At 63.4% G+C, this 27,560-nt stretch overlaps 1 protein-coding gene across 9 annotated transcripts; it reads right to left on the reverse strand.

Annotated features, from left to right (window-relative positions):
* Positions 1-6: 6 nt before the first annotated feature.
* Positions 7-27,477, reverse strand: ARHGEF11 (Rho guanine nucleotide exchange factor 11). Of its 9 annotated transcripts, none has more exons than XM_074852917.1 (41): positions 27,275-27,477; positions 19,442-19,533; positions 18,872-18,970; positions 17,508-17,557; positions 17,348-17,405; positions 16,641-16,819; positions 16,454-16,525; positions 15,584-15,703; positions 15,309-15,363; positions 15,153-15,229; positions 14,550-14,687; positions 14,303-14,377; positions 13,358-13,459; positions 12,849-12,947; positions 11,675-11,717; positions 11,214-11,310; positions 11,012-11,134; positions 10,699-10,722; positions 10,132-10,276; positions 9,781-9,877; positions 9,236-9,265; positions 8,768-8,894; positions 7,790-7,969; positions 7,339-7,386; positions 6,645-6,832; positions 6,369-6,515; positions 5,835-5,914; positions 5,524-5,649; positions 5,319-5,436; positions 4,249-4,427; positions 4,087-4,162; positions 3,687-3,854; positions 3,444-3,531; positions 3,212-3,313; positions 2,515-2,603; positions 2,191-2,424; positions 1,812-2,081; positions 1,151-1,243; positions 625-830; positions 303-489; positions 7-215 (listed from the first exon to the last, which is right to left on the reverse strand). In XM_074852917.1, exons 1-41 carry the CDS (start codon positions 27,304-27,306, stop codon positions 166-168), a joined length of 4,563 nt encoding a protein of 1,520 aa, XP_074709018.1. In that variant the 5' UTR covers positions 27,307-27,477; the 3' UTR covers positions 7-165. The 9 variants fall into 9 exon arrangements, with proteins under 9 accessions (XP_074709018.1, XP_074709016.1, XP_074709017.1 ...); XM_074852915.1 differs by having other exon boundaries at positions 8,768-8,897; XM_074852916.1 differs by having other exon boundaries at positions 9,781-9,880.
* Between the last annotated feature and the right edge of the window lie 83 nt (positions 27,478-27,560).

The following is a 27,560-nucleotide window of genomic DNA, read 5'->3' on the forward strand; positions in this document are numbered from 1 at the left end:
CCAGATTGTGCTCCCTCCTTCCAGCCGAAGCCCCCCCCGGTAGTTTTGGGGCAGGGGGGGGCTCCTGCGGCTGCCAGAATGGGGTGGGGGGCACGGGGGGGCTGTTGGGCAGCTCCCCAGCTTTGAGAGATTCTAGGGGGGGGAGCCCCCCCCTCCCCACTGCGGCTAAAGGCCGGTGTCGCGAGCGGGGTCCTCGGCGAGGGGGGCTCTGGAGCCTGGAAAAAATGGGGAGAAGGGGGGTGAGGGGATGTTGGGGGATGGGGAAGGGGAGGGGGAAGCACTGCGGGGGGGGTGGGTCTCACCTGGGGCGTTGGTGACAGGGCCCTGCAGGGTCCGGAGGGCGCGGGCCAAGGGACTGTCACCCTCGGGGCTGGGGGGCTGCTGGGACCACTGGTCCGTCTCCGGGGCTGAGCCCCCCAGGGGGGTGGTGTCGGCCGAGAAGCTGCGCCCCAGCGACCGCAGCAGCTCCCGGTGCGCCGCTTCCACAGCCTGGAGGGGGCCCGGGAGAAAGGGTGCTGGGTCAGAGGGGTAGGTGCAAGTTTGGGGGACCCCCCCCCCTCCACGACACGCTGAGAGGAACCCCCCCTCCCCGCCCTCCCCAGTTTTCCCCAGTTTGGGGCTCACTTTCAGCCTGTTGAGCTTCAGCGTCAGCTGCTCGATGGTGCGGAAGATGAGGTCCACGTCGCGGAGGGGAGCTGGGGGGTCCGGGGACCCCTCGGCGGGGCTGGGACGGGCGGGTGCTTCCTGGGGGGAGCCCCGCGGGGGGCTGGGGGGCAGCGTGGGGGCTGTGGCGGGGGGCCCCGCTGGCATGCTGACGTAGAAATAGTTGCCTGAAGAAGGGATGAGCAGCGTTAGCGTGGCAGGGACCCGCTCGGGTGGGTGTTGGTGGCCCCCGCAGGGGGGGTTTGTTGCCCAAGTTCCTGCCCCCCCCACCTCCCTTGCCACGCAGGGGACGGCGGGTTGTGTCCCTTCGCGGGCAGGATCCCGCTCCCAAGTGACACCGTCCCCCCGGGCAGGGCCACACGTCCCCTCGGAGGACGCGGCTCCCCTCAAGGGACGTGGGGCAGCCCCCGAGTGGGAACCTGGGGGGAGACATGGGGGCACCCTGCGAGCTCTGGGGAGGGGATGGGGGGGGGGAGGGTCTCTTTACCATCTACATTAGCTCCGCCTCCTTCCTGCAGCTCAGTTTCTGATTGGCTGCTGCCTGGCGAGGGCGTGGCCTCCTTAGCACCCTCCGCCTGGGCTGTGCACCCCGAAAAGAGAGGGGGGAGGGAGAGGGAAGGGGTGAGCAGGCCCCGCCACCGGCACCCACCACCAGCACCCACCAGCACCCACCACCAGCACTCAACAGCATTCTGCCACCAGCACCCCAATACCAGCATCCACCAGCACCCCAATACCAGCATCCACCAGCACCCGCCACCAGCACCCCAATACCAGCACCCATCACAAGCACCCAACAGCATTCTGCTGCCAGCATGCCAATAACAGCACCCATCAGCAGCACCCCAATACCAGCATCCACCAGCACCCACCACTCAACAGCGCTCTGCCACCAGCACCCCAATACCAGCACCCATCACCAGCACCCACCAGAGCCCCCAGACCCGTGGGGTGCACACAGCAGACAGAAGGGGGGTCACCCGCATCCCTCAGCCCCCCCTACAAGCCCCCAGCTCCAATCCAGACGCAGACAAACATGAAGCGAGACCCCAAATCCCAGCAAAGGGCAGGTCGGGGGGAGAAGAGGGGTCCCCGGTGCCTGCCCCCCTCCCTGCCCGCCCGAGGCCCCCCCGCTGTCACCCCTCTACCTTTCCGGACGACTTTGTAGCCGCTTGGCTCCTCAGGAGCCGCACGTGGCTCGTCCGTCTCCTCCTGCTGCGGCCGGGGCTCCGTGTCCTCGGCGGTCCCGGGGGGCTCTGCCAGCACCCCCCGAGAGGGGGAATCACGGCTGGGGAGCCCCGAGCCCCAGGCCAGGCCGCTTCCCGCGACGACCGATGGCGTCGGCGTCAGATCGTCCTCGGGCTCCGCGTCCCGGCACGGCAGGAGCCTCCGCAGGATCAGGAGCCGGAGGTTCTCCACTGGGATGGGGTGAAAAAAGGCGGTTTGGGGATTTTGCTCCCCGTGGGAGAGGCTGGGGTGGGGTGGGGTGGGGGGGGTGTCTCTGCCGGAGCCCCCCGCCGCACTCACCATCCTCCAGCGCCGCCTCGGCCAGCCCCTCCGTGCCGACGGGCTCCGGGAGCAGCAGCAGGCGCGTGGGGGGCCCCGGTCGCTCGGCCGGGAGAGGGGGGGCAGCTGCCTCCTCGTCGGGCAAGGGGGGTGCAGGCAGCTCTTCCTCCCCTTCCTCCACCTCGCTGCTCCCCGGTTCCTCCAGCAGCGCCGGGGGCTTCTCCCCGCCCAGGAGCGCGGTGGGATTGTCGTCCGCTGCGGGGGGAAGGGGGAGAGCTCAGAGCCAGCCTGAAAGACGGGCAAGGTGCAGGCAGCGAGCGGCAGGCAGGGGTGGGGGGGGGTTACCTGAGGAGCAATCCTCTGCCTCTGCCTCTGCGCCCGAGCTGGCGCCTCGGGACAGGAGCGGGGAGACGTCGGGGTCCGGTAACACCAGGCTGCGGGGACAGGGAAGGGCATGAGCCCCCAAACAAGGTGTCAGGATCCCTGGCACCCACCCCCAGTCCCCAGGGACCAGGGAGGACCCTTGTCCCCAGTCCAACTGCCCTTCGGACAGAGCCAGCTGGCCTCGTCCCCCAGTGCCCACCAGTACAGGACTGGGCTAGACCCTTGTCCCCAGTCCAACTGCCCTCCGGAGAGAGCCAGCTGGCCTCGTCCCCCAGTGCCCACCAGTATGGGACTGGGCTAGACCCTTGTCCCCAGTCCAACTGCCCTCCGGAGAGAGCCAGCTGGCCTCGTCCCCCAGTGCCCACCAGTATGGGACTGGGCTAGACCCTTGTCCCCAGTCCAACTGCCCTCCGGAGAGAGCCAGCTGGCCTCGTCCCCCAGTGCCCACCAGTATGGGACTGGGCTAGACCCTTGTCCCCAGTCCAGCTGCCCTCTGGAGAGAGCCAGCTGGCCTCGTCCCCCAGTGCCCACCAGTATGGGACTGGGCTAGACCCTTGTCCCCAGTCCAACTGCCCTCCATAGAGAGCCAGCTGGCCTCGTCCCCCAGTGCCCACCAGTACAGGACTGGGCTGTGGCCCCAGCTCCCAGCAAGGCTCACCCGGAGGGTGCTGCGCGGGTGGGCTCCGGCGTCCGGCGCTTGGGGGGGAAGGTGGCATTCCTCGTGGCACTCTGCACCGCCTCCTCCAGCAGCTCCATCCACCTGCCCAGCCCAGAGCCCCCCTGTTACCTCCCTGGGGGGGCAAGTGGGGTGGGCTGCTGCCCCCCCAAGAAGCCCCCACCCCACGCAGGCGCTGCCCATCGCTGCCCACACCCGTCCCGCTCAGCCTTACGTGTTTTTCTCGGAGGACGTCAGCGCCACCAGCTCGTAGATCTGGGGGCCCAACTCCGACGTGCAGATGATGAAGAGGGCTCGTTTATCTGCGCGTGGGGCGACCAAGAGCGATGAGGAAGGGCAAGAGCACGGCCCAGGGGTTTAACCCGACCTGCCAGCACCAGCACGGCCGCGGCAGGACCCGGCTGGAGCCGCAGGACGCTGCCAGCCCCCGCGGCTTTGCCCCTTTTTTTTTCCCCACCTGTGGCCACGGAGCGGATGAGCACTGAGTTGAGCTTGAGGACGGGGCTGAAGGTCTGTTTGTTGTCCGAAGAGCCCAGCGCCGTTTTGCTGTGGCACTTGAGCACCAGTTTCTCATCCTGCTTCTGCAGCAGCACCAAGAGATCCTCGAGGAGCAGCACGTGCAGGTCTGGGGTGGGAGAAGGGACAGAGAGCAGAGGCTCAGCCAGGGATGCGCTCACAAGCTCCCACCTTGCAGCCAGGAGGGAAAATGGCTCAGGGGATGCAGCAAAGAAGGGCTAAGAGGGTCCTTGTAACGCCACTGGGGCTGGGGGTAAAACACCCGTGTCCTGGGGGACGCTGAGGAGGCAGGGGGAGGTCTCCCAGAGCTCCCAGTACCAGGCGCTGGGGAAGGTCCGTACCCACAGTCTTGTCCTTGCCAACGCGCCAGGTGAGTGGCCCTTCGTGGATCATGCGCCGGGAGGTGAGGTCCAGGCTCTGTGGGAAGACGAGGGCGGTGCTGAGCGTGGGCTGGGGAGACCCCCGCTAGACCCCCCCCACCACTGCCCGGGACCTGGGGCTACCTTGAACTCAGCAGCCAGCGGGTTGCTGGTCCTCTCCAGCGAGGTGGCATCCAGGCGTTTCTGGTAGCCCTCCAGCCGGTGCCGGTTCTCTGCTCGTTTCACCGCCTCGTTCACGTACTTGAGGATGTCCCGGCACTGGTCCCGGGCTCGGCACAGCTTGTCGTGCTCCGAGGTGCCCGCTGGCACGGCCGAGAGGCGAGAGCGTGTCAGGAGGACGGGCTGTCCCCCATCCCGCTGCACCAGGCTCCCAGCTGCTCCCGGGCGCAAAACACTGCCAGTGCAGAGCTCCCCGATGGCAAGAGGGAGATTTTCCCACCCCCAGGACAGAATCCCAGAATCATCTGGGTTGGAAAAGCCCCTGAAGCTCCTCCAGCCCAACCATGAACCTCACCCTGACCGTTCCCAACTCCACCAGATCCCTCAGCGCTGGCTCAACCCGACTCTTCAACCCCTCCAGGGATGGGGACTCCCCCCCTGCCCTGGGCAGCCCATTCCAACGCCCAACAACCCCTTCTGCAAAGAAATCCTTCCGAAGAGCCAGTCTGACCCTGCCCTGGCGCAGCTTGAGGCCATTCCCTCTTGGCCTGCCGCTGGCTCCTTGGCTCAAGAGACTCCTCCCCCCTCTCTGCACCCTCCTTTCAGGGAGTTGCAGAGGGCCAGGAGGTCTCCCCTCAGCCTCCTCTTCTCCACACTAAACCCCCCCAGGTCCCTCAGCCGCTCCCCATCAGACCTGTGCTCCAGACCCTGCACCAGCTCCGTTGCCCTTCTCTGGACACGCTCGAGTCATTCAATGGCCTTTTTGGAGTGAGGGGCCCAAAACTGAACCCACTCATTGAGGGGCGGCCTCCCCAGTGCCGAGCCCAGGGCTCAGATCCCTCCCCTGTCCCTGCTGGCCACGCCAGTGCTGGTACAGGCCCCCCCTGGCCTGGCTCTTTCTGCTGGAAATGCAGCACGTCCCCCCCCATCCTGGGGTTTTGCTCTGGATGGCACCAGAGAGCCTCCCACCAGCTGAAGGACATGCTGGAGACGGGAGCACGCAGCCCCCCTGGTGCCCCCCACCCAGCCCCTACCCTCGGTGTGCTTGATGATGTTCTCCAGCAGCAGCGGGTACTTGGTCAGGCGCTGCATTTCAGAGATGATCAAATCCTTGAGCTGCAGGCGCCGGCACTGGGGATTGCTTTCTGCTTCCTAGAGGGAAGAGGGTGAAAGCCCCGAGGTGGGATTTGAGGGTGGGGGGATCAGCGGCGCGAGGAAGCGCCCAGGAGAGGGACAAACCTGCATGAAGATCTGGAAACGGGTCTCCTTGCGCTGCTTGGTTTTGATCAGCTCTAGGGCGATGGATTGGTACGAGCAGAAGTCAGCAGCGACCTGCTGGATTTCCTCTTTGGCCAGGCCGTCAAACTGGGCGGGGGGTGCAGGGGAGAACCACACTCAGGCACCCCCCGGGCTTGGCCCCGAGTCTCCCTGAGCTCGTCTGCTCCGAGCGCAGCCACAGTGGGGTCACCTCCACCCCCCCTTAAAGATGACACCCTCCCACACCCACTAAGATGTCCCCGGGGGCTCTACCACCCCTGTCCCCCCCTTACCCGAGAGAGCATGAGATCCCCAATTTCTTTGATGATTGGTCCTTCTTCCCGGAGCTTCTTCATGGATTCGGAGAGAGAATCTGAATGAGGATGTGAGGGACAGACAGGACTGATGTGAACGGGGTGTGGGGGCCACCCACCACTCATCCGCACGAGCCCCCGCTGAGCTGCCTGCCCCAGAGGGTCCCTGCCAGCTCCGGCACGGGTGCAGGCAGGAGGGGCCAAGAGCTGAACGGGCTTCGTGGCGGCTGCAGCGTGTCAAGGAGGGGGACACCAAAAGCGTGTCCTGAAAGCGTGCTACGCCGAGGGCTGGTCCCGGACATGGGCAGAGTGTGGAAAAACCCCCCAGGATTGCTCCCAGGAGAAGGGAAAGGAGAGGCCGGAGCAGTACGATGGTGTTAGCAGGGCTGGTCTGAGTGGGGGGTGACCAGGCAGGAGCCCCTGGGCAACCGCGGGCCGCGTGGGCCACCCTCTGCTCCCAGCACAGCGGGGTATGTGCAGGGAAGAGCAGGATCCGAGCGGGAAGAGGCTTACTGTGGATTTCTATCAGGTCAGGGAGGTTGGGGAAGAGGAGCGCCAGCTCTTCCCGGGCCAGCAGACTCTCCTTCTTCATCCGCTGGTAGAAGAGGAGGTCGAGGACTCGGAGGATGCGGAGGTGAGACCCTTCGGTGGCAAAGAGCTCTGTGCGAAAGGCACGGGGGTGGAGAAGCGCCCGGGGGAGCCCCGCGGCGCCGGGGCGTGCTGCTGGGGGGGCCCCGTGGTGTCGCGGGGGTGCGCCGTGCTCCTCCTCCTCCTCTTCCTCCTCCTTACCGTTGATCACCTCTTGCCGGTCGATCTCCTTCTGCGGCAGGTTGGCCACCAGCTCCCGGCTGACCGTGTGCTGCCAGTTTTGGGAGTCCAGCTCGGGCTCCAGGTCGGAGAGCTGGCCCTGCTCGTCCTCCAGGAGATGAGGCAGGAAGGGATCCACGCCGAAACCCAGGCTGGGCGACTCGATGCTCCTGGGAGGGTGAAAGGTGGCGGTGGGAGTCCCCTGCAGCCACCCGCATCCAGCCAGCCCACCCCGCAGCGCTCCCAGTACAGCCAATATCTACCTGGGCCCTATTTCGGCTTGAACCCGGGGCCTTCAGCACAAGAAGTACAAGCCTCTGACTCTCGAGCTAAAAGACTAGGTCCCCCAGCAGACATCTATATAGGTCCTTTAAGCTCCTGCGTGAGACACAAGGGAACAGAGGTGCCCCCTCGCCCCAGGAGGATGGAGAACTAACAGGGGACTCCCTCCCGGGGCAGCCCTGGGCATTGCCTCCCCTTGTGCTCTGTCAAGGCTCGCTTACGGGGAAGGCAAAGCTAGGAAGGCACAGATGGAGCTCCTCTGACCCCCAAAGCGGGGGCACAGCCCCAGCACACCCCTACAGTGACCCTGCTCTGAAGGAAAACTGGCCCCAGGGACCCGGCCGGCTCGGGGCGGCGCGGTAGAGACGGCAGAGACGGCGGCTGGGCCACTCACCTGCGTCCCATCTTCGGCGTGTACGGGGGTGTGGGATTTTCCAGCGACCTGGGGAGGGATGGGAGAGTCACCCTGGTGTCCTCATGTCCCAGCCCCTCCCTCCTCCCATCGCTCCACCCCACGGGGCAGCACCCAGCAGCGTTTCTGTAAGCCCCTCCAGACGTGGGTCGGCTGCGAGAGGGGTTTGGGGCACAAACGGGGATTAAAGCCCAATTCTCTCTGTTTTCCCCCGGCAAACGTCGGCTCTGCTGGGCGCTGCGGGGCCGGGACCACCCAGCTCTGAGGGGCTTGACCCACAGGCTTAGCAAAACCTTTCCCAAGAGACAGCGTCTCAGCTCAAGGGGTTCAGCTTTCAGACCCCCCCCCCGGCCATCCCAGCTCCCCTTCAAAGCCAAACACGCCTGGGGGAACCCAAATCCTCCCTGCCCAGGGCTCGGACGGTGTCTCCCACCTCGTGGAGAGGCTGGAAGCGGAGGATGATGCCGACTGGTGAAGTCTCGTGGCCTCGGCTGCGGCGTCCATGTCCACATCACTACGGGACCGAGGCACGTTTTCTGCTTTCCGGGATTTCTTCATCTCCTCCCGGCCTTTCAAGCTCTCCGAGCGGCCCAGCTTGACCTCGGCGCGGGAACTGCAGCGGGGAGACAACACCGAGAACAGGCTGAGGCTGGTGGGACAGGCAGCGACACCCCCACGCACACAAACAACATTGACAAGCAGCTGAACGTGAGCCAGCAGTGGCCAAGAAAGCCCACGGCATCCTGGCTTGGATTAGAAATAGTGTGGCCAGCAGATGCAGGGAGGTGACAGTCCCCCTGTGCTCTGCACTGGTGAGGCCACACCTGGAGTGTTGTGTCCAGTTTTGGGCACCTCAATCCGAGAGAGATCTCGAGGGGCTGGAGCGAGGGCAGAGGAGGGCAACGAGCTGGGGAAGGGCCTGGAGAATAAATCCTGTGAGGAGCGATCGAAGGAGCTGGGATGTTCAGTGTGAGGAGGAGAAGGGGAGGGGAGACCTCATCACTCTCTGCAGCTCCCTGAAAGGACGTTGTGGAGAGGTTGGTGCTGGTCTCTGCTCCCAGGGAATTAGTGACAGAACGAGAGGGAACGGCTTGAAACTGCAACAGGGGAGGGTCAGGCTGGACAGGAGGGAAAAATGTTTCCCAGAAAGAGTGGTCAGAGAGTGGAATAGGCTGCCCAGGGAGGGGGTGGAGTCCCCACCCCTGGGTGTGTTTAAGGGCCGTTTGGATGAGCTGTGGGGGGATGTGGGGTAGGGGAGAGCTTTGTAGAGTCGGGCTGAGGGTTGGACTCGATGATCCCGAGGGGCTTTTCCAACCTGAATGATTCTGTGAAACCCACTAAAACTGCGGTGGGAGCCCCAAAAACAGGCACTGCACACACCCCCCCCCCCCCAGGCATCCCCCTGCCCTACCCGTCTGACTCCAGCAGGTCCTCGGGGAAGCTGCCAGTGGAGAGGCGCTGGGTGCCGGGCTCCTGGCTCTCGTAATGCTGGTTGTTCTCAAAGTGCTGGATGATGTTCCTCACATTGCCGGGTTTGACTGCTGGGGCCAAAGCAAAGAAACAACCCCCGTGAGACCGGGCTGCGCCGCCCAGCTCGGGCTGCGGAGGCGAAGGCGCAGGCGGCATCGCGACCGCTCACCAAGGGGCTTCCCCCGCGGCCGGGCGCCAGCTTCCTCCGGGAAAAGGAGCTGAGCGGGCACCCGGGATGCCCCAGCGCTGGGTGGGAATGGCCACCGTGGCCAACCCTCCTCCTGGAGCCCACAGAACCCGGCCGAGCCCACCCCAACACCCGCTGTAACAACGCTGGGGTAGTTTTGGGGGGGACAAAATAAAACTAAGCGTATGAGGTGAATGGCAAACGAAAGAAAAGGCCTTTTACCTTCAACAGGGGACAAAGGGACATGAAATGCTGAAAGGAAAAACAAAAATGAGATGTCAAATCAATCCTGCAGTTCGGCAACGAAGGAGGCAAAGAGGGAACGTGTGAGCTAATGGCATGAGAACTCAAAGCAGAAGGGGAGGAAGAGGAACATGCGCACACACGTGTACACACACGTGTACATACACACACACACGTGTACACACTTGCTCTCAGCCCCCTCAGGGGCTGTGGCGCTTTTAGAACACAGCCAGCAGCCTGTAAACCTGCAGGATCGGGTATATAAGATAAATCTGGGGGAAGAGCTCAGCTCTGTTCCCTTCCCACTCCCCTCAAAGCCACGTGGGAGCATGGACGGTTGAGACAACACGTTTCCAAGGAGCAGCTGGAGGAGAACGGAGCGTGGCTGACAAAAAGTGTCTGCTACCGGGTGAACGGGAGCCCCACGGGTGCCAGGGGCCACCCAACAGCCCCGGGCTGCAGATCTCCTCCAGGCAGCGGGGAGGCAGGGGGGGTACAGCACCCCAGAAGGTCCCGATACTCACTGCTCTGGGAGGAGATTTTGGGCTTCCCAATGTACTTGAGGATAGGGTTGCGCTTCTTGTCTTCCATGGCATCCTTGTCCTTCTTCGTGCTGCTGCTCTGCTGGGACACGCGGGAGGAGCACCGATAAAAACACATGTCACCACGCAGGCCCCGAGGGTGTCCCCAACCTCCTCTGCGCTGGCTGAACGCCGCGAGGAAGGGATGGGGCCGGGATCTGGCTCTGCCCTGGCGCTAAGTGGCTCTCCCAGGCATGGGGGGGGGGAGATGGGGTTCTCTGGAGTGGCCTCCAAAGATCCAGCAGCAAGAAACTGGTCCTGGGGCAGAGAAGCAGCTGCCAGCAAGTCACCCACCTTCTTGGTCTTGGGGAAGAAGGGCAGCCACTTGTCCCTGTCCGGGAGGGACTGGGCCTTCTCGCTGGTGCCGGCCGCCCGGGGCTCCCGGCTGCGGATGCCTGTGTGGTTCATATACGTGCTGAGGGCAAAGGCCATGGGGGAGCTGGAAGAGAGGAGAGCGTGGGGCTGGAGATCTGACCCCAGGCCAGGGGAGACAATGGGCGAGGCCAGGAGGTCCTGTGGGGCTCTGCGGGGAGAGGGTCTCCCTCCCCAGGCAGGAGAGGATGCCCAGGTTGGGCTGCAGGGCAAAAGTGAGACGGGAGGGAAGGCAAGAAGCAGCTGAAGAGGGCGAGCTGGGGCTGGCAGGGGGCTGCACCCAGCGCACCAGGACCCCAGGGTAAGTGCTCCCCCTTCCCCAGGGCCAGCCTGAGAGCCCACGGGGGTATGCCTGGCACGAGGAGGGGGTGCTGGAGGCCAGCATGGGAAGGGGATGCTCCTGCCACCCCTCTCCTTTTGCCTCCTCAGCTAGCAACTGTAAGGCAGTCGCATCTGGGCGCTCTCCCGCTGCGCCCCGGGGCCACTCACCTCCTGTCCTCTTCATATTTTGACCTGGAGAGAGAAATGGGGAGGGATAAAAGAGTTTGTTTGGAGCAGGCTTCTCTACTCAGCTCTCAGCCCCGAGCCCTCCATCCCACCGTGCCCCCTGCTCCTCACTGCACCCCGCGCCAGCTCCAAACTCTCCTTCCCACCTCGTGGCAAATGTGTGGATCAAGCAGGATCAAGGAGCAGAGCTAAGCCTGTGCCCGATCCCCTTCCCCACCTCCTCGCCCCAAATCCAGGCAGAGAGGCACTTCCCCACGTGCAGGGCAGGGAGCCTCCGCGGCAGCCTGGCACTCACAGGATGTCGCCCAGCTGGGCCAGCTGCTTCTCGGCCACTTGCCGCTCCTTCTGGGGGTCCCCATCCAGGTCCAAGAGGTCGTTCTCCCCGTACAGACTCCCCAGGCCCATCGTGCGCTTTGTTCTGCGGAAGATGAGGGTCAGGGCCACGAGAGAGGCAGGAGCCCGCCGAGCTCTGAAGGACACGCAGGCAGCTGCGTTACCTGTAGTCCTGGATCTGCTCCTGGATTTCAGGCATCACCATCTCCTGAGCTTCAAAGAGGGCGGCTCGGACATCGTCCCCATTCCGCAGGCGAGTCTCTGGGGACAGGAGAGGAGAATCGGTGTCACCACCCATGCTCAGAATGCAAGGGAGGGCCCAGGGGATCTTCTGGCAGCCCCAGGCCCTGGGGCAGAGCTGGGACAACCTGTCTCCCATTTTACACAGACACCCACCCACAACAAGACCCCTGGGACTGAGCTGGGGAAGAGCTCAGGAGCTCCAGTCCCAGACCTCGTCCCGTCCTCACTATGAGGGCAACAGGCAGAGTCCTGCAGAAGTCCTTTGGGATCCTGCTTTGGCATCCTCATGAACAGCCCCTTGGTCAGGGCGAAGGCGCCGGCTGTGCAGACGGCGGGGACGGGCCCTGGCCCACGGCACATGACCTGGGAGCTCCTCACTCACCGATCTCAGCCAGGAGCTGCTCAGACACTTTCACTCGGAGAGGCTGGGGAGGGAAGGCAGAACAGAATCACAGAATCCTCTCGCTTGGAAAAGCCCTTGAAGCTCCTCCAGTCCCACCATGAACCTCACCCTGACCGTTCCCGACTCCACCAGATCCCTCAGCGCTGGCTCAACCCGACTCTTCAACCCCTCCAGGGATGGGGACTCCCCCCCTGCCCTGGGCAGCCCATTCCAACGCCCAACAACCCCTTCTGCAAAGAAATCCTTCCTAAGAGCCAGTCTGACCCTGCCCTGGCGCAGCTTGAGGCCATTCCCTCTTGGCCTGCCGCTGGCTCCTTGGCTCAAGAGACTCCTCCCCCCTCTCTGCACCCTCCTTTCAGGGAGTTGCAGAGGGCCAGGAGGTCTCCCCTCAGCCTCCTCTTCTCCACACTAAACCCCCCCAGGTCCCTCAGCCGCTCCCCATCAGACCTGTGCTCCAGACCCTGCACCAGCTCCGTTGCCCTTCTCTGGACACGCTCGAGTCATTCAATGGCCTTTTTGGAGTGAGGGGCCCAAAACTGAACCCACTCATTGAGGGGCGGCCTCCCCAGTGCCGAGCCCAGGGGTCACATCCCTCCCCTGTCCCTGCTGGCCACGCTAGTGCTGGTACAAGAGCAGCTCAGCACAGGTCCACGTTCCCCGTGCAGCGAGCAGGGCTGGACGGAGCTGGGGACACGGTGCACACGCCAGAGCCGCACTCAAAGCAGCGTGGAGAGGGTGCCCCGTGCTCCTGCACCATCGCCCAGTGGCAGTTTCTGCAGCCAGAGAGGCCAGAGCTGGGGATCTCCTACACCAAGCACCCAGCACCCAACACGCAACCCCCTGCGGAGCAGCGCAACGGGACCCCGCTTCCCTCCGAGGGGGACTCTGGGCCCCCGGGAGCACTAACGGGAGCGCCTGGAGCCCCGTCCTCGCTGCCAGGAGTCTCCTCTCCTGCCTGCGCCGAGCTTCCAGGCAGCGGGGCAGCTGCAGTTGTGCAAGGGGTGGGTACAGGCCTTACGCAACCGCTTGCACTGATGCGGAGAAACCAGCAGCAACAAAAGCAATGTCAGCGGCAAAAACACCATTAAAAATACCCCCGTGTGAGGGACGCGACGCCCAGCGCTGATCCCCTGTCCTGCCCTCCTGCCCTCACCGCGTTCCTGTCCAAGAAGATGTTCCAGATGTCCTTCCCCAAGACCCGGGAATCCTTGGCCGTCGTCTGCTGGCAAACGTCCGTGCATAAGTAGAAGAGCTGCAAGGAGGGGAGAGCGGAGGTGGGCAGTGAAGGAGGAGGAAGGTTTTGGAGCAGGGAGGGGAAAAGGCTCGGGAAAGTGGCGCCCGGACGGCCATGAAACAGGAAATGATCACTGGGGTCTGGGGAGGGCAGCACCCCACCGTGCCACGCCTGGGAGGAAGGGGAGGAAGTGTAACCCTACGCTGTGTTTCCCTCTCACGTGCACGCACAGCTGGGGAAACCACCGGCTGGCAGCTGCCTGCAGCAGGCAGCCAGAGTGCAGGCAGCTGCCTGAGCCTCGGGCAGAGCTTTGAGGACGGGTTCAGCAAAGCAGCACCACCCTGCGCTCAGCTGGAGGAGGGGACGGTGCCAAACACACTGCCCCGTGTGTGTCCCCCTCCCAGCAGCGACAGTGGCGGGGCCCTTACCAGGGGGCTGGGGTCTGCCTGGGAGAAGATGTAGCGCAGGAAAACGCCCAGATGCGCCGGCCGGGATTTCAGCTTGCCCAGGTCCTGGAAGAGGGAGTCACACTGCGCAGAGAAGGGACCAGAGAAGAAAGAGCCAGTTACAGAATCCCAGAATCATCTGGGTTGGAAAAGCCCCTGAAGCTCCTCCAGTACAACCACGAACCTCACCCTGACCGTTCCCAACTCCACCAGATCCCTCAGCGCTGGGTCAACCCGACTCTTCAACCCCTCCAGGGATGGGGACTCCCCCCCTGCCCTGGGCAGCCCATCCCAACGCCCAACAACCCCTTCTGCAAAGAAATCCTTCCGAAGAGCCAGTCTGACCCTGCCCTGGCGCAGCTTGAGGCCATTCCCTCTTGGCCTGCTGCTGGGTCCTTGGCTCAAGAGACTCCTCCCCCCTCTCTGCACCCTCCTTTCAGGGAGTTGCAGAGGGCCAGGAGGTCTCCCCTCAGCCTCCTCTTCTCCACACTAAACCCCCCCAGGTCCCTCAGCCGCTCCCCATCAGACCTGTGCTCCAGACCCTGCACCAGCTCCGTTGCCCTTCTCTGGACACGCTCGAGTCATTCAATGGCCTTTTTGGAGTGAGGGGCCCAAAACTGAACCCACTCATCGAGGGGCGGCCTCCCCAGTGCCGAGCCCAGGGGTCACATCCCTTCCCTGTCCCTGCTGGCCACACCGGTGCTGGTACAAGTTAGGAAGGAAAGGAATTCACTCCTCTGGATCAGGCCCAGCCCATGGCTCAGCACCGGGCTAAACCCCCGGCTCCCACAGCCCTTTCCTCACCACAGACCAGCCTGTCCCTGGATGTCCCCAGGATTTTTCTAAATGCCATGACCATGGGTGGGAGGGGGACAGCCCTGTCCCCTCAGGAGGGACAAAAGCCAAGAATATTTTGGACGCCGTTACCTCATTATTGAAATAACCCGGGTCATAATCCTCCTCCGGCCCAATGATGAGGGGTCGTCCTGTCCGGTCCAACCCCTGCCAGGGAGAGGGGACAGTTCGGAGCCAGGCGCTCGGCTCTGGGTTGGGGGGACACACCTTTTCCCACCCCGCCAGCTCCTGAGGGAGGCTCAGACCACCTCTGACGGGGCCCAGCACCCACCCAATGCCCGGGGGGTGCAGCGGGACCCCCCAGCCGGCCCCAGCCCACCTGCTCGGCAGCGGGGGGGAAGGGGGTGTCGGAGCCTTGGCGGCGATGGTGCTGGAAGAGGCGGGCGCTGATGACCGGGGAGGTGCGCGGGCTGTCCAGGCCGTGGTCGGAGAGGACGGAGTTGCGGTTCAGGGAGCTCTGCTCGGGACGGCAGCGCAGGCCTCAGGGGCAGGCGGCGGTGGCCAGGCTCCACGCCGTGCGCTGCCGCTCGCCCACCCGGCACCGGCACCCGGGGCCGCCTCGAGAGCAGTTTCCAGGTCAGAGACCATAAAGGGAGACGGGCCCAGGGAACTTGGAAATCACAAAAACCCTCCAGTGCCCTCAGAAAAACTTTTAGATTTGGACCACAAGCCAAAAACTTCGGGGTACCCTTCATTTGGGGGGCGGTTACGACAAACTAAGCATTACAAGCCCAAGAAATTCAGAGCTGAGGGCACACTGCAAGGAATTCGGTTTGTTCCGATGACAAACAAATAACTGATGGCAAAGGCAGGTCCTCGACCCCCAAGGAGGCACAGACCTGTCTGTCTGGGCGTTCCCCCCCACTCCCAGGACCCAGCAGAAGTTGGGGTGGGCTCCCCACGGGGGTAACCCCGCTCTCACCTCGCTCACGGAGGGGAATCGCTCCGGCCCAGACTCCAACCCACTGTCACCGTCCTGCGAGTCCAGGGAGAGGCGTCCTGGGAGCAGAGGAGACACTGAGCCGTGTGTTCAGGAGATGGAGCCGTGGGGACGTTCGGAATCACCGGCACAACTCACCTTCCACCACCCTGAACCCGGCCAAGCCGGAGTCGCTGCACAGCCGCCCCGAATCCTGCAACGTGAGGAGCTGTGTTGGACTGGGGGGACGTTCCCCGGCATACGGGGACACCTGGACACAGGGCCAGGGACGGGCCAGCCATGGCGGCTTTTGGAAACCAGGGATGTCTCCACCGCTGTCCCCGCCACCTCGGGAGGGTCTCCCCAGGCTCGGAGGGAGCTGGGAGGGATGACAGACACCCTGAACTGGAGGTAACCCCACTAATTTCACATACCATGGAGCCACCAGTTTCCTGGAGGATTTTGAGCTGCAGCTGGCTGACCCGCCGGCGTGCTCCCTCGATCTGTTCCTCCACGGCGCTGGCAGGGTTTCGGCTGTACGCCTCGTAGAAGCGCTGAGCGGAGAGATGAGAGAGGACACTGACACCAGCCCTGACCCCGTCACAGAATCCCAGAACCATCAAGGTTGGAAAATCCCTTGAAGTTCCTCCAGTGCAACCATGAACCTCACCCTGACCGTTCCCAACTCCACCAGATCCCTCAGCGCTGGGTCAACCCGACTCTTCAACCCCTCCAGGGATGGGGACTCCCCCCCTGCCCTGGGCAGCCCATTCCAACGCCCAACAACCCCTTCTGCAAAGAAATCCTTCCGAAGAGCCAGTCTGACCCTGCCCTGGCGCAGCTTGAGGCCATTCCCTCTTGGCCTGCCGCTGGGTCCTTGGCTCAAGAGACTCCTCCCCCCTCTCTGCACCCTCCTTTCAGGGAGTTGCAGAGGGCCAGGAGGTCTCCCCTCAGCCTCCTCTTCTCCACACTAAACCCCCCCAGGTCCCTCAGCCGCTCCCCATCAGACCTGTGCTCCAGACCCTGCACCAGCTCCGTTGCCCTTCTCTGGACAAGCTCGAGTCATTCAATGGCCTTTTTGGAGTGAGGGGCCCAAAACTGAACCCACTCATCGAGGGGCGGCCTCCCCAGTGCCGAGCCCAGGGGTCACATCCCTCCCCTCTCCCTGCTGGCCCACGAGGAAACGGGGCTGAGCGGGCCGACGGGCTGAAGCGTGCGCTCGTCGCTGTGTGCTGTGCAAGGGCAGCACTGAGAGCTGCTCCCCTGCGGCTCCACAATAAAAAAGAGCCGTGCTGCTGCCATACCTGTAACTCTGCCTCCTCCTGCCGCAGCATGTTGCGGAGAATCTGCGTCGCGTGCTTCTGGACTTCAGGGTCCTGCAATTTCGGATGGAGGCAAAGAGACGGGTTGAGTTTTGCCTTCTTCCTGCCCACCGCGCCGGGCAGCAGCGTGGACAACACGGCGGGGGAGCGCCCCGTCATTATTTGCTACCTGCAAGGGCTTGGGGTCGGTGATGCGCTGCGGCGGGGGGAGCGGCGGCGGGGGAGGCGGCGGGGGGCAGGCGGGGGTGATGCGGGGAGCCCCCGCCGTGCTCACGTCTTGCTGAGAACCAGAGAGCCCCACCGAGGGAGGGGGAGAGCCCAGGAGGGTCAGAGCGACGTAGGCACCGGCTGGAAAAATTTGGGAGTGGGAAAGGGTGAGAAGGACTCACGTTATTCACTCTCTCGACCTAACCCACCCGATGGGCATCGCGGCAGCGGGGTGGGCACGTCCCTGGCCCTGTCAGCAGCGAGGCCACCTCTGCCGTGGCGGGTGCTCCCCTGGCCCACCCTGCAAACACTCACTGGAAGGATCGAGACAAATTTTCCCACCTTTCCCCCCAAGAATCAAGACCTGCCCTTGGGTGGGATGCTGTGGCCTCCCGGGCTGAGGTGCCTCTCTCTGTGCTGCAAGGCTCATGACCAAAGCTGTAAACGCTGATTTGTCTTTTTAGGACCCTGCCACGGGGCAAAGCGTCACCCTGGGGGTGCAAGAGGTGGGGGCTGGCTGCCACCAATCTCCCCAATAGCCCGATGGAAATGTGCTCCTCTCCCCTCTTCACCCCCAGCAGCCCGGGCAGAGCGGCCGGCCAGTGGGCACCGGGGCTGCCGGCCACCCGGGGCCAGAAGGAGCCACCGCAGCTCCCCGGCCGTACTCACACTTGATTAACTTCACCACTTCGAGGTGAGAGCTGTTGGTCACCATCGTGCCGTTCACCTGGGAGAGGAGAGAGGGGGTCAGAGAAGCTGGCGGGGGGGGGGCGGGGTGCACGGCCCCACACGCAGAGAAGCGGCGGAGGCGACAGCCGGGGGGACTCACCTTGACTATGCGATCCCCCTCCTGCACCCCGGCTCTCATGGCCGCCCCCCCTGTGACACAGGGAGGAGAGACACAGTCAGGAGGGACGGAGGGGAGACAGATGGAGCCAGGGGCTCCGCTCCCAACGCTCCCAGATCATCCCGGCACATTCCTGTCAGGGTGGGGACACGGGAACCCCCAGGCACATATTTCCCGCGGGGGACAAGGCCGGTGACCAACCTTGGGGGCTTTATGCACAACCCCCAGCACACATTCAGCTCAGAGCTCACCCAGCCAAGCCCTCCTCTGCTCACCCAGCCAGGCCTCAGCCTTTTCCATCCGTCTCAGGGTGGGAGAAGGGGCCCCAACCTCTTACCCCACCGCCCGGGTTGGCTCCGACACATCTAGAGAGCCACCAGGTGCCTGGATCCAAAGGCAGGAGCGGGGCCCAGGAAGAGCAGCACTGCTCTGCCTCCTCCCCCCCTCCTGCTCTTTAACAAAGCTGAGGTTGGGATACACGAAAAATTCGCTTTTCCTAAAGCCAAAACCAAGAGGAAAATGTTTCCATTAGGTTCAACTCCAAGCCAAGGGCCTGGGACACGGCAGCGAGCGCCGAGAGTGGAAAGTACATCGGATTGTTGGGATTCTTTCGGCTTTAACGGTCTCGTTATTGGCAAATGAAGTGAGCGGGGAGAGGGGGGACAAGGCTCCGGGCTGTCCTGCACCTGGGGACACCCCCCAGGGCGAGGGGGCTGATGCGGGGGGCTCCCCACACAGCTCCCGTTGCAGGAGAGAGGCACTCCAGCGCTAACCTGCCCTTGAAACTTGCAGCATTTTCCCTTTCCTATATTCTCATTTTTCCTGGCTTTTGGGCTAGAGGGAGGGGGGGGGGGGAAGGGGGAGGAGGTGGGAACATCCGCTGTAAAATAAGCAGCTCATTGTCTATTTAAATTGCTGCTCCAAGCCCTGCCACCCCGCAAAGTCATTATACAGCAAAACCGGCAGCGTCTCCGGCAGCACAGCGCCAAGAGCACTGAGCTGCTGAGTCTGTGTTTACCCAGGGCTACAAAAGGGAATTCCCCACCCACCCACCGTCAGCAGCTCCCCGGGCTGTACAAGGAGCGGGGAGAACGCAGCAGTTTTGGGGAGCTTCCCCAAAACACTTTCCCCAAAACCACCTGCCTTCCCCCCCCAGCAATTGTGTCCTGTCCATCGTGGCTGATGCCGTAGCAAGACCCCGAGCTGGCAACGCTTAGGAAGGAAAACCCCTTTCTCCCAGGTTTTCTCACAGGGGATGAAGCTTTGGGTAGGTGAGGGGAGCCCCGAGGCATCTCCTGCCCCCCCCTGCCCTCACCCCGCCTGCTGCCAGCGCCGGCCCCTCTCACCTGGCCGCACCGACTGCACCAGGACGACGCGGTCGCCGCTGACGGTGAAGCCAAAGCCATGCTGGTCCTTCTGGATGATGACGCAGCGCTGGACCAGACCTGGGGAGGAAGAGGAGGGAGAACCAGTGAGGCTCCGAGCCTGGGGCGCAGGCTTGGCTTGTGGGGACCCCCCCCCCCCGCCGCTCTCGGTTTCAGGGGTTGTGGGCAGAGCCTGGTGCAGAGCCGCTGGAGTCAGCGACCCAAGGGCACGGCTCATTCCTCCTCACCCTCGTGCGACGTCCCTGCTCGGACCCTTTCTCCTGAAAACAGGGTGCCCCGGCGAGCACGGGCAGGGTGGGGAGAGCTCCCGGCCGCTGGATCATCCCCGGCTGCTTTGCCGGGTCCTGCCCTCCCCCCGCAGCCTCAGCCGGGTGACTTTGGGTGCTGCCAAGGGGCACAGGAGCTGTGTCCCCGCGGGCGCTGAAAGGACTGAGGCAGGCGGCAACGTGCCCCCAAGCTCCTGGTGGGGACAGGGTGCGAAATCAAGTCCTCGGGTGCGAGAGAAGCAGAGGAGGAGGCAGGAAAACTTACCGGTGGTTTCGGAGGAGTCGGAGGGCTGGCGGTGGTGCCCGGGAGACCTCCGCTCTGAAGACGAATCACCCAGGGAAGACAGGCTGCTTAACCTGCGGAGGAGGAGGAGGAGGAGAGCTCAGGGAGGGGGATGGCTGGACGGAGCCACCCTCCAGCCTCAGTGGGACCGGGGACAGCTGGACAAAGCCATTCTCCAGCCACGCTCGGGAAAAACAAAGGCACGGAGCTGGAAGGTGACGCAGCCAGCACGGGCGAGCGCTGCCCGTCCCTCCAGCTGCCTGTCCCCAAACCGCCCCGGGAACAGGCTCCTCTCCCTTCGGCACCACAGGGCTCCAGGGAGAGCCCCAAAAGAGCCCCCGCTCGGTGCCAGGACCCCCAGGGTCTCGCGTTTGCTGGCGGGGGGGGAGCGGGGCTCAGGGCAAGATGCATCATGCAGCGCAGGCAGGACGGAGCTCGGTGGCGGGTCTTTGCCAGGCTGCAGCGGGGCTGATGGAAGGAGAGACACGAAGCAGCGAAGGATGGGTGAGAGACGGACAGACAGACAGACAACGGACAGTTACTTTACAGTCCTGCCCTTTCGCTGAGCCTGGCTAGTCCTCCAGCAGGGCTCTGGATGCTGGATGGGCACATGGGGCTTTCTGGGGCACAGCTCATCCCCTCGCTGCCGTGCTGGAAGCTGGGGGCTCGTCTACGTGGCTTTTTTGAGCCCCGATGTTTATTCTCCAGCTAACGGGGGTCTGGAGAAGTCCAGGCTGGGCCGCTACCCCTGCGAATGCTGCGTGAACAAGACCGTGCCAGCAGGCTTGGTGGGTGGGCAGGAGACCCACGAGCTGTGGCCAGAGGGAACGGCATGCCAGAGCAGCCCCCAGCCTCTCCCCCTCCTCAGGGGCCTGATTCTGCCTCCAAACCCAGCTCCATCCACAAAACAAGGGCCCCGGAGCGCTGCCTCCCCTTCCCCGTGTCCCTCCACGATCTCACGCCATCCCAGGGATGAAAGCGCAGCTCCGCTGTCCTGTCTCTCCTCCTCCTCCTCCCCAAACCAGCCACAGCTCTCCCCCGTCGGGGCAGGGCCGGAGGGGTCAGAAAGCAACAGGAAGAGCGAGAAAATGAAGGTGTTCCCGGTGGGAAAAGCAGCCGGTCTCTGCCTCAGCCCCCGAAGGCTGCGATGAAGTGGGGGTGCAGGATGAGAGCACACGCAGCCCCGTCGCCGACCCCGCTTACCTGGGCAGGTGAGGCTGCCTCTTGCTGCCCGCTCGGCTGCCGGGGTGGTGGCGGTGTGAGGTGGCCCAAGGGACACCCGGAAGACAGCGGCGCGGGGAGGCGGGGAAAGACAAACAGATCAAGAGGCAGAGGTGTGACTGACGGCAGGGTGACAGCGCGCTGACACCCCTCGGGGAGGGTGGCGGGACCCAAAAACACCCCCCCTGCGCCCGGCACGGCCTCACAGCGCCCGCCGGGCTCGGGGCAGGATTCTCCTTTCTCGGTGCAAATCCTCCTCCTGGTTTTGTGCCTTCCTCAGCGCAACCGGGAGGCATCGAGCAAGAGGGTCCCCCCCAAAACCACCCCACGGGGACGCAAAGTCAGAGCCCGCAGCAGCGTAAACCCGACAGCGTCGCTGCTGGGGCCTGTTCTTGAGGCGCAACAAGTCCCTGGCTCCTTCCTGCGCTCCGGGAGATGAATATTAGGAAACACCTCGCTGAAGGTCGCCTGGACAATCCTCATCCAGACCTGACCTCACAACCGTTACGCCGCAGCCTCTAATTTACTCGATTACAACCCTCGCTCGCTAAAGCGGGGGATAAACCAGGACCTCGGCGCGAAGGAGCCTGGGCGCAGCCTTGGTGGGGGCTGCGGAAGCGGGGACACGGCCGAAGCATCCCAACGGCTTCCCCAGGAGCTGGGGGGAGGGGTGGGACTGGTCCCCCCGCTGTTTCAGAGGCAATCCAGGATGGGGAGTGGCACTGCTGGCAGGCGAAGGGTAGGTGCAGGATTAACCCCGCGGGATTACCCGGCAGCCGGGCGCAGGGTGCTCTCGGGGCAGGTCAGACCCGCCGCTTATCCAGGCCAAGGAAGGATCGGCTCCTCTTTCCGCACCACCCCGGATGCCAGGACTTAAGGTGCTGCTGCACAGCGGGACAGTCATTAAGCCTCTTCATTAGGGGAAGCACCCCGGTGCCTGATGAGGCCAGGACCACGCGCAGCTGAGCCCACAGCCCGGCCAGGAGCCACCAGGCCGACACCAGCACCACGCAGGGACATGCCAGCCCCGCGCCCACAGCAGGAGCCCGTCTCCATCCCGCCCGAAGGAGCCAGGCCAGCGCTGGCTTATCGCTGTCTAAAAGAGTAGTTTAATTCGGCTTTGCATAAGCTCCTTCCTAATTGACTTACAGAGAGCCAAAACATGCCATTTTAAACCAAACGCTGCCAGCTTGACGGAGACCTGACCCCGACGCCTGTTTCCAGCTGGGGAAGCTCCTTCTGGTGCCCTGAAAGACCCTTTGGTTTTCCTAAAAGTTGTAACTCCAGAGCCCTTGTACGATGCCCAAATCCCGCAACCGCCCTTGACTCACCCAGTCCCAGCGCTGGGGCCAGTCTCCAGGCCGGCACCTGCAGCCACATCCTACGTGCTGCCCTCAGAGGTTTTGGCTCTGAGGTTATTTTCCTCGGTTTTGGCTACTTTGAGTTAAATCACAGCTCTTTGCTTTTCACGAACACACGACAAGAGGAGCAAGACGCTCTGCGTCGCCTGCCTGCAATGGGGGCAGGATGGGAGAAGGCAGGACATGCCGGGCATCCCGGCGAGAGGCACAGCTGAGATAAAAAAGGAAAAACAAGGAAGAAAATAAAATCATCACGCACGCTCAAGAGCAAAGCACAGCACAGGCGCTGCCACCTCGGGAGCCCACGCAGAGCAAACGCCACAATTAAAAGATTAAGGGAGAAATAGGATCAAATCCTCAAAGCGGGTCAGTCTCCAGCCGGAGCTTTGCAAAACGCTCTCTCTGAGACTGGGAGCTTTATTTTTTTTTCCCTCCCAGGTCTCCAAACGGTGGATCCCAGCTCCGGGGAAGAGAAAATGTTTTGCGAATAGTTGGAGCCCGCGCTGTCACGCCTGGAAACCTGCTGCCTTTTGAAGCGAGCGGGGCGGCAGGCGGGGCCAGCGTCGGCCCATCAGCAGGAAAAGTTGTGAAAAAATAGAAATGTGTATGGAAAAAAGAAAAAAAAAAAAAAAACAAAACAACAAAAAACAAGCAAAAGCCACAACTTGAAAAGGGAAAATCAGTGTCTTGGTGGGATTCCTCTTGCCATTGAGTCACTGCTTCCACCGCAGCCTGACGCTACGGTCTGCGCTGCTGGTAGCACCAGGATTACCCGGCATCTCCCGTGCCAAACCCCGCTGCCGGCCGCTCCCCCGGGCCACAGCCCCGCTGACGGTTTCACATACTGGTATTCTGGGGACAGGAAGGAAGGAAGGAATTTCAGCTCCAAAAAAAAAAAAACAAACCAAAAACCAACCCAAAAACCCAACATAAAAATGATTCAGCTTCCTCCCCTTCCCCCTCCCCGCCGCACAGCAGAGGGAAAACGCGTTGGCCGGGCTGCGTCCAGCCCCGACGCTCCTCTCGCTGGAGCGGCTCCAGCCTCGCGGCGCGTTGGGGACGTCCCTCCGCATCCCCCCCACCCCATCCCCGCCGCAGCCTCCGGGAGCGGGGTGTGCGTCCCCCCCGCGGAACGCTCGCTGCCTCGCTGGGGATGGAGAGGTTGAGGCTCAACGCCGCCCGCTGCTCCTGCTCCGTGGCCGACCCATCGGCTGCCGCACGGTGACGCATCGGGGAAGCTTGTAATTATGCGTCTGCGTCTCAGTTTGCACGGCGAGGCAGATTTAAACCTCGCTAGGGTGTTGTGAGCAAATGAAGGAAAGAAGGGGGGAAACAAAAAATATAATCATTTCTCGACATTTTTGGCCGCCTGCAGACGCAGCTTGCGATGACACCCCCCGTCCCCGAGGAGATCTGGTTTTCTTCTCATCTTTTCCCACAACAGGTTTCCACCTCCCAGCCGGCGAAGACGTCAGAGCTCGATGAAGCGCGGGGCGAGAGCGGCTCTCCGGGGACTCCTGGCCGGGGTTGGCTCGCGATCCCGCTGCCTCCGTCCCCGCCGTGCCGACCCTGGGGTGTTTGCGAGGCAGCTCCTTCTTCCCGGCAGCAGAGCCGGGCCCGCCAGCGTGCTGCCAGTGCCGGGGCTTCGGCAACACCGGCGGCGAGGCGGCAGCCGGCCGAGAGCCGGCGCGTCCCCGCGGCACGCAGGCTACGGGCGACTGCCAAGCCACCCCGCAGCTGCTGCCCGCGAATCCACGAGGCTGGAGTCATCCCGGATCCATCTGGGGTTTATGCAGCAAAGCTTTTTCCTTCTCTCTCTCTCTCTCTCTGCTATTTATTTATCATTTTTTTTTCCAAGGGAGAAAAGCAAAGCAAAGCCTCAGCCCTCAGGAGGCGGCTGGTAGCAAATTTCATTTTGCAAATCAGATGCAAAGTCCCGTGTACGCGCCACAGCAAACTGAATTTAAATCCCCGGATTCCTCCAGCAACTTTGTTGCAGCAGACAGGGGATTCTGCAAAAGCTTTGTTTAAATTAAGACTTTTAATTAAATGGGGGGGGAGAAAAAAAAAAAGAAAAAATTAACGCGACGAGCACAGCAGCCCTGGTTGTTTAATGGCGCAGCAGACTCCATTCCCCACATTTCTAATTGTCTGTGTGCTGCAAATTTTTGCAATGCCAATTCCCCACGGGGAGGAACGGAGGCTGAGCGCGGGGACAGCTGTGATTTCGGGCAGCCAGTCGGTTACGCAAAATCAGTCGGGTTTCGCAGTCGCGCTGCCTGCCCGGCTCGCTGGGCCGGGGTCCTCCGGCACCACTCTCTCCCCAAACAGCCCCCGGCAGCTCTGAGAGGGTGCAGCCGGGGAAGGGAGACCCAAAACAACCCCGGTTCCGCTCCCCGAGGCGGCTGTGGGAGCTCCCGAGCAGGATTAGACCCGAAAAGAGACGGAGACTGGAGCGCTGTGCCCGGCAGAGACCAGCGAGAGCTGGGGAAGAGCACGGAGGGGCTGCGAGAGGTGAGGAAGGGGCGAGCAAGTATTTACGCCTTAATTAGATAATGTCTGCAAAGCACTTTGCACAGCTCTGCTACATCAACGTTAAGTATCATCACGACCGCTACCAGCTAAGTTAGGCCGGATCAGCAGCAACCCCGCACACCGAAAGCCCTTTCCGACCACAAAATTTTCTTTTAAAAGCTGTGTGCCATCCTTTCCCTCCCCGCCTGCAAGAAAACCCACGGCATGGGAGCGCGGGGGGGGGGGCGTCCGACGGCAAAGCGGAGCCGGGATGCGAATTCCCCACCGAGGACGACGCGGTTCACGCGCCGCTGCGGGGCCCAGATTTCCCCGGGAACGCTGCCGGAGCGCGCAGCAAGACCGTGAGCCACCCCAAATCCCTCCCAAGCTCTCCCCGTGGCGGGCAGTGTAATCATTAACGGTGCCACTGGAAAACGCAGACTGGCAGAGCTGGTTTGTCCGGCACTGACGGCGCTTTTGGGGTGCGAGATCTGGAGCAGCGAGCGAGATACGGAATAACCTACCCCGAAGGGATGTTTTCTCCCCGACCTTCCTCCTAAATAAAAGCCGCACACCCCACAGCGGGGAGGATTGTGCCTCTTTCCACCAGCGCAGCTCTCGAACCGCTTTCCTCCAGTGGGCTCCTTCTACAATTAAAACCGTGGCAATACAAGACGTTAAGACAGCGGCGACTAAACCCACGTCCCCGCAGCTGGACGGCGCTCGCCGGTGATGCACGGCTCCTTCTGCATCTCCTAACACTGGGGGAAGGAGATCTATACTGGTTTGCACTGGTCTGCCTCTCCTGGGAGCCCCCAGGGGGCTGCCTGCGCATCGATGGGCTGCGGGGATCAGAGGGCAGAAGCCCTGCGCCCACCTCAAAGCCACTGTGGTGGGTGGGAGGGTGGGGGCTGCTGAGGTGTTTTGGGGGGAAAACTCCTCACATGAACCTATTTCCAAGTGATTTTTGTTGCCGAAGAGCCGTGCCACCCAGCGACGAGCAACTCCCAGCTCAGCCAGGGCACTTCAGGCGCCTGACCTTAATGAGCGGAGGAGACCGCGGCTATTTAAAGAGCAGAGAGAAGCCTTAAGCCTGGTAATGACGCCCCGCAGCTCCCCGAGGCGGGGAAGTCGGGCAGCGAGGCTCACGCGGCGCCGACACGCCGCCAGGACCCGATCCTGCCGCTTCCCCACCCAGGATGGGTGTGAAATTCAGCAGCTCCTTAATTTCTACGCCGGCGGGGCTGGCTGCGAAGAGGCAGAGCCTTGTCGCCGGCCTCGTGGCCGAGTTCTCCAGCTAATCAAGAGTTACCCAGCGGGAAAGCGTGGCGGGGCGGTTTTGTGCTCCACGCCAGCCCCTGCCTCGCACACCCGATCTTCCCCCCAAAGCGGGAGGACGCCGCGCGAAGGGCTCGTTGGTGAAGGAGGTGGAAACACGTCGCCCGTCCAACCAACGGACGCACCAAACCGCCTCTGGGCGCAGCAGCGGGTGCCGATGCGCCGGCACCTCACGTTGAGCATCTTCAACGCCATCAGCCAGGGACCAGCGGACGCGGCCTCGCAACCACCCCCAACGCCCTGAATCGGCTTCTTCTGGAGCACGAGGAGCGGGAAGAAAACCTCGTTTTCGGCAGAAAGTCACCCTCGGCGGCACAAAGGGGCGAGATCCACGTCGGAACAGACGCTGTCGCATCCCTACGGCTGCACGGGGGGGTCGCAGCCAGGGACACGGGGAAGCTCCTCGCCCCGAGACGGGGCAGCCACAACCCACCTCCATCCCTCAAGTCACCCCAAAAGCAAATGTTTTTTTTTTATGAGGCTTATTCCCACGGATGCAGCGAAGGGTCTGAGCTGGCTGTGAGGAGCGAGGTGCCCGTTTCCAGCTCCCAAACACACACCGACCTCCATCTTCCCGCGCGCAGAGCGGGGGAGATGCCGGCGGCGCTGCCCACCTGGGCCCACGCTGTCCGGAGATGGGGGGGGGGGGACGGACACGAGTGGGACCCTCACCGGCCGCTTGCCCCCCATTCCCAGGGCAGAAGGCAAACGCATCCCGCTGGGGGTTAATTAGCTTAATTGCCTGCGAAGAACTGAGCTCTGAGGAGGGTGAGAGGGCAGTGAGGTGCCCCATTCACCCCAGGGGCGTGCCCCCCACCCCATAAACCCACCTGAAGAAATTCAGGTTAAAACTGAGGCTATTTGGGGCAAAACGCTCCTGCTGCACCCAGGGGAAGATATTTAACGGCGCAGGAGCAAAACTGGGTGTTTCCCCATTTCTAATTTCGGCCACATTTTCCCACCGGTCAGACGTGGGTTGGTTTTGGGGTGGTTTTTTGTGTTTTTTTTTTTTTTGAGGGGACACGCACACACGCACACACACACACACAACACCCCCCCCACACACATAAGCCTGATCTGAGCATCGCGGCGGGACGCAGCACCCCGGGGAGATGGAGGGACAGGCGGGGGGGGCAGTGAGGGGCAGTGACCCCCCCCTCCTCCCTCCCTCCCTTCGTCCTCCAGAGCGGGAGGGCCCGCGGCCTGCCCTACCCACGCCCCCCCAAACCTCAGAGTTTCACCCCAAAACGCTGCTTTTTCAGAGAGGACCCCCCGGCCGCAGCGGGGGGGGGTCTCCCCGCCGCCCCGGCGCCGCTCCCCCGGCTGACAACCGCCCCGAGGCCGCGGGGAGCTGCGGGCCCCCCCCCGGCCCCCCACCTACCTGTCGAGGGCCTGCGGAGGCCGCACGCTCATGGTGCCTCGCCCGCGGCCCCTCGGCGGTCAGGGCGCGGGGAGCCGCCGCCCCGCTCCGGCCGCCACCATCCCCGGGAACCCGGCGGCGGCCTCGGCGGCCTCGGCGGCGGCGGGGCCCGACCCCCCGCTCCGGCGTTGATCTCGGCGCGGCGGCGGCGGCGGCGGCGCGGCCCCCCCCGCCCCGCTCCCCTTCACGACCCGCCCGGCGAGCGCTGGGGGCCGGGCCGAGGGAGAGGCCTACGCCCGCTCCCAAT

This window comes from Strix uralensis, chromosome 32, assembly GCF_047716275.1.
Source record: "Strix uralensis isolate ZFMK-TIS-50842 chromosome 32, bStrUra1, whole genome shotgun sequence".
Classification (NCBI taxonomy): Eukaryota; Metazoa; Chordata; class Aves; order Strigiformes; family Strigidae; genus Strix; species Strix uralensis.

Excerpts from the sequence above, each read along its gene's own strand:
- ARHGEF11 (XM_074852913.1), bottom strand. The coding sequence starts at position 27,306 with ATGAGCGTGCGGCCTCCGCAGGCCCTCGACAG. Across the intron at positions 11,311-11,674 it reads GCAGCTCCTGGCTGAGATCG|AGACTCGCCTGCGGAATGGG; the intron begins GTGAGTGAGGAG and ends TCCTGTCCCCAG. Across the intron at positions 10,723-11,011 it reads GCCCAGCTGGGCGACATCCT|GTCAAAATATGAAGAGGACA; the intron begins GTGAGTGCCAGG and ends TTCTCTCTCCAG.